Source organism: Labrus mixtus, chromosome 5 (genome assembly GCF_963584025.1).
Source record: "Labrus mixtus chromosome 5, fLabMix1.1, whole genome shotgun sequence".
In the NCBI taxonomy this organism is placed as follows: Eukaryota; Metazoa; Chordata; class Actinopteri; order Labriformes; family Labridae; genus Labrus; species Labrus mixtus.
Genome location: NC_083616.1, coordinates 5683740 through 5697828, shown reverse-complemented (window position 1 = coordinate 5697828; position 14089 = coordinate 5683740). Strand labels below are relative to the sequence as shown.

Genomic DNA, 14089 nt, shown 5'->3' with positions numbered 1-14089 from the left:
TTAAAAGATTCTTCAGAATCAAATAGATAATAAAACAGGATATGTTTTGTTTTTTTGCTATCTGAGATCGATAAGGTGCTACAGCAGTGAACTAGTTAATTTCTTATAAAATGTTCTGTTGACTAAAAGACACTGATTTAGTGAATTCAACTTGTTTGAATCATTTTGTCTGATAATGACAATCCTAAATATTATAACAGTCAATGTGAATTAGGCCGACATATAAATATTTCTTAACAAGCTAGACCTAATGTAAGATAACTTCTCAAGCTTCACCTTTTTGTCCAAATACGGTCACTTAAATAGAGGATGGTGTGCCAAAAAGTCCAAACTTGAGGCTTCGAAACAATATTTCACACCCCACTGTGTGATTATAATCACTTCTTACATACAGTCTATGGAGGAAACCAGCATGCACCTGTGCAGTTTATGATGAATGTTGCAAATAACCATAAACCCGCTGCCAAACGCAGGTTCATCTTTGGCTGGAGGTGGTTCATGTGTTTTTTTTAATTTGAGCTACTTTCATAGCTAACCAATCATTGTGTGGTTTTACACTGCGGTCGATAGATTTTGTCATCCACCAGTGAACATCTGGTGGATTCAAAAGTGCCATCTCTTCTTGTGTGTATGCATGCAGGCATACAGTCAATGTGTGTATCTGCAGGCATAATAGATGTGTGCACATGCATACAGTATAGTTTTGCACCACTGCATCCAATGTGTGTTTGTGTGTGCTTCAGACGCATATATGTTTGTGTCTGTGTTTACATGGTGTGCAGGCATGTGTGTGCTGTGGATGTTGTACCTGGGAGCCTGACATGCCCTGTTGTTGCTGCTGCTGCAGCAGCTGCAGCCTCTTTGCTCGGTTCTGCTTGTAGTAATCAAAGATCATGAGAGCCGCATAAACCTTCCCCACTGTCAGCTCATTGGCTGAAAGTGAAGAGAGAGGAAAGGCTGTGAGGAAGGAGGACACATCAGGAAAAAAAAAAGGAAGGAGAAGACAGATAAGGAAGAAAGGAAATCCTGCTGACTCACTCCTCCCTTCTACTTTCATCCTCCTGTCTCCTTAATGCTTTAAATTAAAGGAAATTCTTAAAGAGTGTGATTTGATTCATTTCAATTCCTTTAAGACTAATGTATTAAAGATCTTAAAGGTTAACAATAATAATCATCAACAGGCTGTTATTAGGTGATGAACACAACTCTGATCAAAAGGTGGCAGCAAAATCAGAACCCACAGTCAGTCATGTCTCCTGCATTCACTCATGTGGATGTTTACACACTAATACACGTATACACCAGAGGTTATGTTACCACTCTTACAGAAAATATTCTACTTGCATTCAAAAGAATAAAAGCTTTTGGTGTGAAATTTCACATGACTTAAAGAGGACATTTGCTGATTTTCAACCAGCTTCGTATCACTATAATACAGACATTGTTTTACTGTCCTCAGTGTTAGCTGTAAGGAAAGCTCCCTGCTCATGTACATGCAAAACTGGGTGGAGTTTTTCATATGCCTTTGAAACTACAACCCGTACTACAGTTTTTTTTTTTCTTGTTCCTGCCAGCTGAGTCACCTCTACAGAGGGGGGGACCTTCAAGTCTGAGGAAGAGCATGTTGGCTTGTCACTTATCAATAAATCCTGCAGACGGTGTGTGGATCTTGTTTTGCTGTTCAGGACCTTAATCAAAAAGTCACGTCTGAGATCAGCTGGTGAGAAGACATGTTGGAAGTACATGACAGAGAGCTTAAATTTATCTCGCTGATTGGGTGACAGTTTGGACATCAGTGACTTCTGGTAACATCTGGGGGTTGGTCTTACACCTGGTCCCCCATGTCCTGCAGCCTATGAAATCCAGGTTGTATTACTCTTACCCTCTTTCTTCTTGCAGGAACCCTTTTGGTTATGGGACAGCATTTACCCATGATTCTCAACCCCCCCAAGCGCACCCTACACTTCTGACGCCTTTGGTGTTTTGTTATGAAAATACTTTATGAACTTTTGCTGAAACACATTCTTTATTCAGCCTAAAAACTGTGCGTCCCTTACTTTGTCATGGCCTGTAAGAGGAGGAGATAGAACTCTTTTTCAGAAGGTGACATATCAACACAGCTCAGGGAGAAAGTTCACTAGTGAACTGCGTACGTTTATGTGGCGTCACCAGCAGGTCCATGGTCTTCTGAGAGAGGCTGGGCCACACTGTGGACAGCTCCTTCTTTAACTCCTCGTCAGATAACCGCTGAGCAAGCATGCCTGCAAACACAGAGTCGGAAAATAAAAGTTTCATGACACACGTAGCTCAACCGCCTGACAGAGCACAACACACTATGACATTTAAAAAAAGAAAGACACTGTGACAGAAACATCTTCTAACTAGATCATTTCAGATTAAACCAGAAACTATTTAAATGGATGGGTAGTTCTTGAGATTATGAGGCACTTTGAGAAATAATCAGTGAAGGTAGAGTTAGTGAAACTAGCACAGAGCGTTCTAATGAGTCCAAATGGGAGCCACGTTTGCTCATTTTCAGCTCTGAGAAGGATAAATAGCAGCTGGCTCTTGAACACGTCTGTGACTCTGTTTGGGACCGACTGTCAGCGGCTGCATTTCACATTTTTAAAGTGTACCTGTGATCATTTGCTTATATTGTATCAGGTTACATTTTAAATCATCAGTAAAAAATACATTTTATTTGATAAAGCAGCATTTTTTTTTTCAGTTTATTCTTTGTCTTTTTTTGATGCCTTTATTTTAAAACAGGACAGTGGATAGAGTCAGAGACAGAGAGCTCTCAATCCCTTTAAAAGCCGGGTGTGTTCCTTTCATTGTGCCCCTGGACACTCGTATCACACACAGGACATGGACGGTGGACTGAAGTTATATTTCTCTTGCCGCATGCCATGAACAACTGTGGTATGCCAGTGGCAAAACAGATAGCAGTTTTCGATCTCAATGTTGCCAGAAAATTCCATAAAAAGACTTAATTTGAATGTATCAGCAAATGAACTGATATTAAACTGAAGAGAAGTTGCACTGTTGTGCATCTTGTGTGGAACAAGATTAGTAGAAATGTTTTGACAACTAGCCAACGTATGCCCATCTTTCCAAAGAATCCTCTGAATATCATACTGCAGCACAGACTTGTTGTTTGTTGTGTTTTTCTGACCTGAAGCCAGTTTGATCTCCAGGGCGGTGCGGATCAGGGCCATCAGGGTGGAGGTGAAGTGGACCGTGGTGTCCTCAGCGATCGGCATGTTCATTTTGACGAGGCGCTGAGGAGAGGAGACGAGCGGTGACAAAGAGACGTTAAAGAGTGAGTGAGTGAGAGAAAACAGCCCGATCAGAACATTTAAATCAGAGAAATCAATCTGTGTGCTGGTGTGATTCAGTACCCTCTACTAATCAACGCTGAAATACCTTTAATCTGAATTCAGAACTTTGTTGAGCGTGTTTGGCCTTGTTGGTGAAATGACTCGGTTCAGCACACAAAAAGCGTTCTCTTCAAGAACGAACAGAGAGAGACAAACTAAACATTCACATTCACTGCTAAAGGCTACAGTATGCACTACGCTGCAAGTCAAAGTGCACTGGTGCAAGACTGACATTGACCGAAAGAAAGGTGAGAGAAGGCATGTAACGCATAACCATGGAGGTGCCTTGACAGTCGCAGGAGCTCGACTCTGTGGTTGCTATCCTAACAATCATCAACTGGCAGTTGAGGAGGTTGTGTTTGCTCTTCATGTGCAGTGGAAAACTAGCAATAAAGAGTGTCCATTCTACCAAGCTTGAGCAGCCTGAGCAGGAAGACTTGGTTCATATAGAAAAGGACTTCTGGCACCACTGGATGCAAACAGAGTGCTGTGGGATTATTGCTGTAAGAGTTGAGCTCCCCTGAACACAAAAAGCATTCGCCTACATGTGCTATCAGTGGCAGGAAGGCAGAGAGTAAGAAAGACCAGAGTAAGAATGAGACGGGGATGGAGAGCTGGGGGGGGAAACACACAGAAAAAACACACACACACACACACACACACACACACACACACACACACACTTGTGTGAAAACTCACACACAGAGGCTTATGCACACAACAACCGGCTGCACAATCAATTAGACGGACCAAATATTGACAGATAGAAATTCTACAGTAAAGTACAGCAGCTGTTGAGAGGTAAAAGTTATCTAAAAAAATTAGGTGAATTAAATATTACATTACATTTAAGAAAAAAAAGAATGTAAAATGCAAACAGCCTTAAAGAAAAGTTATTGATGATGTTACGATGTGCCCACCTGAACCCCATGTACACCTGTATTAGCATGCTGTCTGCAGCGACACATTACCTTCACTTTCACATGTAGTGTCATCTAACTTCTAAAGACTAATTATTTTTGTATACATGAATTATGATCTTAATATGCTTTGCTTTGCTTAGCTTGGCCGTTGTAAGATAGAAGTAAGGAAAGCATATTAAGATCGTAGATCATGTTCAACGTCTTTCAAACTCACAATCAATAAGCAGTAATTAGGAGGTATTGAGTAAAAACTCTCAGTTAATGACTTATTAGCTATAGACTATAGTCATGTAGAATAAGGTACTCAGAATAAGCGCTTAATAATGACTTATAAGCAAGAAGTATGCTAATAATTAGCATGCTAATTAGCAACTAGTCAATGGTGAATCTTGTGACCTTAATTTAAAGTATTACCTTTTGATATGCACCAATATTATTATGATTATTATTTACTTATTTTTAGGATAATCGCAATACCAATCAACTATCTCAATCCTTCATGCTGGAGTGATAGACGTTTTTTGTGTGTGGAGCTTCTGGTGAAGCAAGCGGCTTTTCAGATGAGTGATTTTGACTTTGGACCCATGACTTCTCTCTTCATGTGTTCATGTGATTGTTACGTCCTTACTGGGACCTTCAGATGGAGAATCGGACTGGAGTTGAGAGGCAGTTATGTATGTCATATGTAGACAACTTCCTCTACTTTGCAAACAGATTATGTGTTTGTATGCAGAATCAGTTAACGCATGTGTTTAAGAAATGGTGTCATCATGTTAGATTGCAAAGCAGAGTGTGCACAGACTCCATAGCTAATGCTACTCTGCTATACTATACTGTCTGAGGCAGACCGTGTTTTTCCCTGCTGGAAATAGTTGACATTGAATAATTATATAAACTTTATAAACTCTTTCAGGTTATTTTAGGGAAGCAGTCCTCTGAGTACCTTTGTAGAGTGACATCATTCCAGATCTATATACGACTCGTGAAGAGAAATTCATCTTTTTTATAGCAGTCTCTTAATTCCCCCATCAGTCAAGCTAAAAAACACAAGGTTTCCAGGTAAAGATAGCAAGGTAATATCAGGTGAAAATGGGTTCTACTTCTTATTTATTTAATTCAATACCCAGATAAATGGAATAAAACAGGCACCGACATCGTTTATAATAAATGCTGAGAGTAGCATAAACGTTCACACACTCAGACATAAACTTAAGCACACCAACATATTCCCAACAGTGGAGAGACGTGAGGTGAGATGAGAGAGTATGTCTGTGAATGAGCAGCAAAGACAGAACAGCAAAGTTAAATGCACACATAGGTTGTATTGCTATAACAGAAAAGCTACAGAAGCTACACACACACCAGTAAACGCACACACACACACACACACCCAACACTGCTCCACAAAATAAGACCCCAACTGCTGCGTACAAGAAAATAGTGATATAGGAAAGCAAAAATTCCTCCACGAACAATAATATCTCTGAAAGACCATGACTTCAAGTCTTCTTAGTTAAGCTCTGTAGTTATTATAATTAGTGAAAAAGCAGCTACCATAAACAAAGAGTAGAGACAGTAAAGATGAGGTAGGGGCTTACACCAAAAATATCAGAGCACTAGCAAAACAAAGTGAGGAAACGAGGGAACACTGCAGAGCACAGACGTTGGCTTAAGGTCACGCCAATGGGAGAGAGGTTGTCGAGCACAGGGGAGAAGGTGGAGGAAGAGGAGGGTCTACCTTGTAGGCGACTCTTGGCGGACATTTCTTTCCCAAACCTAAGGGTGGGGACATGTGGAGCAGCATCTGATACATATCGAAGTACTTGATACGGCCACTTCACAGGGAAGGAAATAAAAAAATAAAATAAAAAAATAAAAAACGCAAACAGAGAGGGATGGGGAGTTAGAGAAGGAGGAAGGGGAACAAAGGGAAGAAATCAACAAAACAAAAAGGAGAATAATGGAGAGGGGAAAACAGAAATCTGTTGTTAATAGATTTCCAAATGTGAGATGTGAGGTGGATGTCATCCTCAGCCGCTGTGTCGGGGCACAGGGATGCATCAGAGTGGACATCAGGATCCCTGACAGGAAACATGGGATGGTAAAAGAGTGAGTTTTGGTGGGTGAGGGGAGGAGGGGAGAGAAGAGAGGACACACAGGATGCTGATGATGAGAGGGAAGAGAAATGACAGCATTGTAACAGGGATGTCTGCCTCCGCATGCTAGCAGACATCCCACTGGTACTTCAACCAAGGTGCACGGAGACAAAGGTTTCAATGCCAGCCTGAGCTTTGGTTTGGGGCTGCACTCATCGCCTGGCTTTGCTCTGGCAGATGTCCTTCATAAAAACACATCTGCCACAAAGTTTTTTGATCAGATTCAGATGTTGTAAAGATCTGAATAGAATGATCACATTTCTTTTTTAAGGTTATATCTGATCCAAATGGGCAGTAAATCTATGTCTGCAGTCTACAGATCACAGACAGGAGAAAGAAGGCGTGGCAGGCGGCATGTTGGGACAATGCCGTGGCCTTGAAAGCTTTGTTTCCTCTCCGGCATCATCAACCAAAGCCAGTCAGTTTGAAAGGGGCGGGTGCTAGTGTAGAGGCGATTTCATTGGTGCACAGCCATTCAGTTAAAAGTCTCTTGGCATAGAGGTACACAAAGCACCCTAGTGATGGTAATGTCTGGTATTTGCAAACCTTGTATGCTACCCTATTAGGGCAGTTCTTCCCTAAGCCAAGGGGGGGTGAGATAATTCGTAACAAATTGTACATATCCTTATAGGAAATCCGTCCGCTGTGGAGAAGAACAAGCACATAAATGAACAGACGTTCAGGACAGCTTTAGAATAAAAAACAAAGATCATCAGTTGGCTGACTGCAAACATCAAGGTTTAGGAACAAGGCCTGTGTACGAGGCCTCATTCAGTTACCTTAGTTACAGACGTGGGAAGAGAGGAGTAGAGTTAGGACACTTTTTTACCTCCACTTCACTTTGTAATTATATTCTCTGAGCCCACAGGGAGGCATGAACATACCATGCAGCTGGGTCGTACTCAGCCCAAACCCGGATGAACTCATCGAGGTGATGAGGCCCCAGGATGGAGGAGTCTCTGGTTAGGTACTCAAAGTTATCCATTATGACAGCCACAAACAGGTTCAGCATCTGGAACACAGACATCAGATTGTTTACGCCGGTATTTACAACAACAACCTCATGTTGCAGCGAAATCGATCAATCTCATTTGCATTTTAGCAGAGGCGCTTGTAAATGTGAATCCAATTCACACACATTGTTCTTGCTACACGATACATTTTGATTAATCTGTCCATCCAGTCTGTGCCCCTCTTGTAAATGAAAAGTGCTGCTCTTTGAGGAAACAGAACGCTGAAGTGCCTACAGCTATGATATCGCATCGATTTGTCGGAGTGTAAACTGTTTCTCAAAAGAGGCCTTGTTTGAAAGAAGACTTATTACTACAGGTACATTACTTGAGCATAACTTATTAAAGTAATCAAGGTTTGGTAAGCCAGCTAACTCTGAGTTAGCTGAGTGAGCCAGGTGGATTTAGGAGCTTAAGTGACTAACATGATCTAACCTGTTCCATCCCCACTGACTGCATGTCCTGGCTGAGTAAATGGTAAAGGGACTTGAGCTTATATTATGTTTTCTAGTCATCCGACTACTCAAAGCGCTTTTAACACTGCAGGTCAAACCTACCCATTCACACCCATTCACATACTAATGAAAGAGGCTGCTATATTAAGTGTCCATCAGTCATACATTCACGTTCATAGGCCGCAGTTTTGGGAAAAGTTTCTTGCCCAAGGACACATCAACATATGGCTGCAGGAGTTGACCCCTGACCTTCCGGGTGAAAGAAGACCGACTCAACCGCTGAGCCACAGCCACCAGTAGGACTAGGATGGTCCTGGCCCATTGAGTTTATATCCAGACCTCGTGTCTTCAAGTGTCCAGTCAAGTTCAAGGATGTTCATCTATTGTTTCCATGTTTTTTGGCTGTGAGCTAGCGTCTCTGGCCTAGTGCTACCATGTTCAAGACATACTGTTAGCCGACATGTTGCTTATGCGATCTTGGCCAACAGCTTGAATGCCAACATGTTCTTGGCAAGGATCTGCAATGGTTCTGTCCTATTGCTTCCTTTTAACTAGCATGTTAGACTTAGACTAAAGTGCTTGCATGTTCCTGACTGGATATCACTTAGGCCGTGCATTCTCTGTACAACAACATTTCAAACATGCCAGAAATCCATCAAACCCATTGGATGCAGCAGATCAGGACGTGATTGACCATCATGCCCCACTATATAGGCTACTGCATGGTAACATCACATGATCGAGCTGAAATTAGGTCTGACATCAATATCAGTCGTGCAAATCTAAATGGTTAAGAATCGGCTTGAGAGAGGCAGTGTATGCCAGGTCTTTCTTAATCATTTTTTGATTTCTAGAACCTCCTATTTTCTGAAGATGTTTGGTTAAACTTTTCCTCTCTTTGATTTGAGTACATTTTTAAGATTGGTGGATTAGCGGCTTCACATTAGGGGGCTTCTCAATATTTCAGTCACTGCTCATTACAGCAATGTATCTAATTACTAAAATGTGAAAATTGGATTGTAGCTTGAATATTTCTAAAAGGTCCAATTCCACTAATTTACACTCAACACAACATCGAATGATTTCTGCAGGACCAATGTGACCCAACAGATCTATCAAACAGAAAGTAAAACACAGGATACCAGGAGTTACAGTACTGACCAGGAAGGAGCAGAGGAAGATAAAGGAGACAAAGTAGAAGTAGGCAAAATCACTTCCACACTGTTTCCCCTGGGACCCCGACTTCTCGTCACAGACTCGATGACTCAAACACGATAACATGATCTCATGCCAGGCCTCGCCAGTTGCACTCCTGATACACAGAGACAAGGAGGGAGACAATAAAGCTTTGATTTGTTGATTGGAAGAGGCATTACAGTTGGGCGGATAGCTGCAGATGGCCACAATGGCTACTTGCTGCACGCATCTGAGAGTTAGAGGGAGCGGGTGCACACACTCGAGGTGGGCGGGTACTGGATATTAAAATCAGTACAGTGCAAAGTGGAGGAAAAGAGACAAACAGCTGCATGCACAGACTATTTACAACTCAATTAATGGACTAAAGTAACAGAAGAGGTGTCTGTGTGTCCTGTACGTTGTATGTTTTTTTAAATATTTAAAAAAAAAAAAATGTGTTACTTTAATTGCTATTTTGTGTGTTTGCTAGCTTAACACACATTGCTTAAGTGACAATCTGAATACTTCGCCCATTTGTTTATTGAGTGCCTTAGTTAATGACATGAAAGTATGCTGGAGATGATTACATTTATATTTGGAAGTATCTGTAAATGCAGAAGTGCACAAGTGTGTATGTAATGCTTTATGCTTCAATAGTAGTATATGACAGCTAACCATATGTTACGTATTTAGTTAGTTAACCAGTCACACTTTTAAAGCCCTGTATAAGCTCATGTTTGTATACTGTTGCAAGGCACATTAAAGTTTTTATAGGAGAGAAGTCGTCTGCGTCCGTGTTTTGACAGACACACCTGGAGTGAAGTGAGCAATAAGACTCAACAAGATAGTTCAGTTCATCCTTTTTTCTCTTACTCCAGGGATTTTGCAGAATAATGAGATACCCTAGACTATTATAGAGCATTTAAATAAAAGATTAAAATTCTTATTCAGTCTTTAAATGTCTGTAATATTTCTGTGATATGCTGCTGTATATGCAGATTATGGACTTTGATGGTAAGTGACAGTGATACAGTAGTACCTTTAGTACACTACATCTGACTCGATACCCAGCTTTTTAGTTTTATAAAGAATGATCATGTAACTTCTTTCTCTGTTCACTCAGTTTTTAACTTGATATTTAAACATCACAATGGTTTTAAAGCAATCGTTCCATTCCTGCTGGGCTCAAATCCCAGAGAGAAATCCAAGGGGGTAACTTGATAATTGTTTTGATTTTATTGAAAACCGTCTGTATTCATCCGTCACAGCGATCTAATGAGATCATTAGATAAACATAATAAAGCTTCATAAACCTGAACAGCAGCATGAGAGCTTGGAGGAAAGTGCGGAAGTTGTTGTGGTGATTGATTGCTGTGTCTTCATTCAGCTCAATGTTGCCAAACACCTGCAGCACAGACACAGAAGCAAACAGATCTGTAATTCTTAACAATGTGCAGTTCACCTTTTTTCATGTTCAGGCCACAGACCAGGATGCATGAACATCCCTGGTCTTTGTAACAGCATCAGAGCAGCATCACTCACCTGCATCCCAATGATGGCATAGATGAAGAACAGCATAGCAATCAGCAGGCAGACATAAGGTAGGGCCTGAAGGGAACAGTAACACATTACATTATTAAAATCATCTCTGAATTATTCCAACGAGGATCTTAAAGTTGGTGTCTGCAGGTGTGTGGCTGTATGTGAAAGTACTGCAAATGTTGTTGCTAGAATAAATGCATGTGAGGACATGTAGGTGAGCATGTGTGTGTGAGCACCTTAAAGGACTGGACGAAGGTCCACAGCAGGATGCGGATGGTGTAGCCCTGCCTCAGCAGCTTGATGAGCCGAGCGGCTCTGAACAACCTCAGGAAGCTCAGGTTCAGCAGTCGGTCCTGTTAGACAAAGACAGGGCATCAAGCACTAACCAACCAAAGAACATCTCCTCCTACTCAACACAATACTTCGTTTTAAAGGCTGCTTCAGGTTGTTGGATCTGCATGCAACAAAGAATCCTTCGGCTAAATCTAAAGGTGCATAAAATATTTAGAATAACCAAAATTCACAGCGAAGAAAAACAGGTCTCAATGTCTCCATTCCCGTGCGTTTAAATAAGTGCCACCAGGTGTTTAATAAGCAGCCCTACATTTAATAAATACCTGGTGGCATTTGAAAATGATTTCCACCCTGTGGTTATAATAGCCATTCAATTTGAACTGTAATGATTCAATAAAAAAAGAAGGGCTGACAGCACTGGTAAAAATCTCACTTTGCTGGCTCAGGGGAATGCTTGGATGTCATGGCTACAGGTCTATCCAGTTGCCAGGTAATTATCTGGTTTAAAATCAAGCTGTTCCACTAAGAGCTCCCTCTTGAGGCCTGGAGAACTTCTATTGTAATGAGAGATTATGCAGCTTTTTTATTTGACTGGATTCTTGGTTTGTGTTTTTTTTTAGTTTTTTTTTTTTACATCTCTTTCCAGTGTTTGGATATTTTTCTGAAGTTATCTTGGAATCCTGTACATTTGTAAATTTGCAGCATCTCTGCATTGTTGTTTTTCATTTTTGCACATGTTTTAGGTTAGTTTTGGGTTAAGTAATTTCTGTGATTGCAGCACGTTTCTCCTGATTGAAAACATATATGCAAATTGTGGTTCTGCAGCTTTTGTACTAATAAGAAAGCATTCATTTCAAGAGTTGTGCAGTTTTGAATCTGTCGAGACATTTTACAGGTCAGACTCAGCCACAAGGTTCTCAGGACTTAGACGATAAAGATTGTCTTCAACAATGTGCAATATAAGGCATCTAGTACATCTCACAAGTTACACAACCTTTTGCAAGTGCAATACTTATATACTTGTACTGGCATTCAATCAATATCAATATTTCATACATAAAATAAAACACAGTGGGATGAATTCACAAAATGATTCAACAGTTTTCAGTATAGGGGTGTACGCAATGAGTCGATTAAACAATTAAGCGTCACGCTGTAACGCAGACACCCACCACTAGATGGGGCTGTAGCTCTGGTTAATGGGCCTGCTCTCTTAATTCTGCTACCTGGATGTAAACCAGTGTAGCAGAGATGGCACATTGTGGAGCACAGTAGTTTGGCAGTATGCTGATTTAGAAAATGGAGATAAAGTTTTTTGTAGGCTTTGTCAGGGTAGACTGACTGAGAGGAGCAATGTGGAACCTGCACAGTCATGTGGACATTACCATGCAAGGAGGACGAAAAGCTGGCGTTGCTAGCAATGCTAACGTTAGCCAAACTTAGCAAACCAATCTGACATTGTTTATCTGCAGGCGCTGTGATCCCACGTTAAGCCGTGTTAATAAAATTGACTTTTTTGAGAAAGTTTTCTTTACATTAGACTTGTAAACAAGTCTGAATTTAAATTTGAATTCAACTTTAAAATGTGTCTGCAAAGGGACATCCCTACTTTTGTCGCAGCCGCTGAAATAGTTCTTTGTAAATTCAGCCCTAGATGAGCAAAAAGCAGCAAAGAATGGCAACAGAAAGTCACTCACCGTAGTCTGGTGATGTTTTTCGACCGGGGCATGGCAACACCAGAGATGAAAATCAACAAGATGAAAATGTGGAGGGCAAGAGAAAGACAGAGAGAGAGAGAGAGAGAGAGAGAGAGAGAATGAAAGTAGAGCAAGGAGGACAAGAAGACAGAGGATTGAGAGGCGAGAGAACAGGAACAGTCATATTGCACAACATAAACTGATACAGTTCAACAAGTACACATGAAAACCAGTTCACAGCTGCTTCACAGTACAGAAATGTACACGGGTAAGTGCACGGTGAGGAACCGTCTGAAATGACACCGCACAGTGTTGCTCCAACGTGAAGCACACATCCCTCTCTAAGTGTCTGTATCAGCCCTCTGTGATTCATTGATCCACTCAACTAAATACTTGCTCCCTTCTCCTCTTTCTCCTTGTCTAAAGTCTGCGGCTCTCTGGACCACTGCCATGCTGATGTGGCTAGTTAGCTTGTTTGCACAAAGCGTTGCTGTACACACTGTCCCTGCCCCTGCTCATTACTATGACAGCTGTGTTGTTTGGATACAATGCCCTCAGTCTGGTTGAGGTGAGGGTGGAGCGGGTGGGGATGGGTGCTCTTACATTGATTTCAGTCACCAGGATGTCAGTGATGCTGCCCAACACAGTCACAAAGTCAAACACGTTCCAGGCGTCCTTCAGGTAGTTCTGAGACACAAAAGTGTAAAATCATTAGATGTTATTTATATTTAGGAAAGTTTTAAAGTATTTTTTAAAATATAAATGTTACCTACCAATGGACCAAAAGCTATAATCTTGAGGATACACTCCAGAGAGAAGAGAGTGGTGAAGACTATGTTGAGGTTTTTCAGCATCGTTTCATAGAAGTCTGGAGCTCCATGAAACTGAAAGACAGGGGAAAACAATGCCAGGAAGTTTGAACATGGTTTAAAAAAACTGTTAAAGTTAGAAAATTTGTGGTAATTCAAATATTTGCTTTCTTCCTAAGAGTAACTGGCCAACAAAACAGAAACATAACAATACCCTGTCCATAGTTCTTACCTTCATCATTAGGACTACAGTGTTGAGAGCGATCATGATCATGATGGAGTACTCAAACGGAGGTGAGACTACAAACTTCCACATCCTGTACTGGAAGGACTGCGTGTTCTCGGGCATGTAGCGCGTCAGAGGTTTGGCGTTTATGGCAAAGTCGATACAAGCCCTCTGCAACAAGGCAAAAAAATACTCTGATAGACTCTCTTCATTATTGGAAAGGAACTGAAACATCATTAGAAGAGGACTGCACACTTTTACAAATAATCATGTCAAATCTACACAGGTGGGAGCAGCTGATGTGTCGGACAGACCAATCTACACAATACAACTTCATAATAACTGTTTATTAAACTTTTACGTTTTATTCTAGGTGTTTGGGATCATTGATTGATTAAGAAGAAAAAACAAGGACTCTGAG

General features: G+C 41.1%; 1 protein-coding gene across 1 annotated transcript in view; it reads right to left on the bottom strand.

Annotated features, from left to right (window-relative positions):
- cacna1ba (calcium channel, voltage-dependent, N type, alpha 1B subunit, a) overlaps positions 1 to 14089 on the bottom strand; it is a 151377-nt gene that overhangs the window by 475 nt on the left and 136813 nt on the right. Inside the window, exons 30-41 of the mRNA XM_061037453.1 lie at positions 13675 to 13839; positions 13407 to 13517; positions 13237 to 13320; positions 10879 to 10995; positions 10643 to 10708; positions 10414 to 10505; positions 9086 to 9236; positions 7344 to 7471; positions 7006 to 7102; positions 3176 to 3281; positions 2154 to 2261; positions 809 to 933 (exon numbers count right to left, since the gene is read on the bottom strand). Coding sequence (XP_060893436.1) covers positions 809 to 933; positions 2154 to 2261; positions 3176 to 3281; positions 7006 to 7102; positions 7344 to 7471; positions 9086 to 9236; positions 10414 to 10505; positions 10643 to 10708; positions 10879 to 10995; positions 13237 to 13320; positions 13407 to 13517; positions 13675 to 13839 — 1350 coding nt within the window. The remainder of the gene's footprint in view (positions 1 to 808; positions 934 to 2153; positions 2262 to 3175; positions 3282 to 7005; positions 7103 to 7343; positions 7472 to 9085; positions 9237 to 10413; positions 10506 to 10642; positions 10709 to 10878; positions 10996 to 13236; positions 13321 to 13406; positions 13518 to 13674; positions 13840 to 14089) is intronic.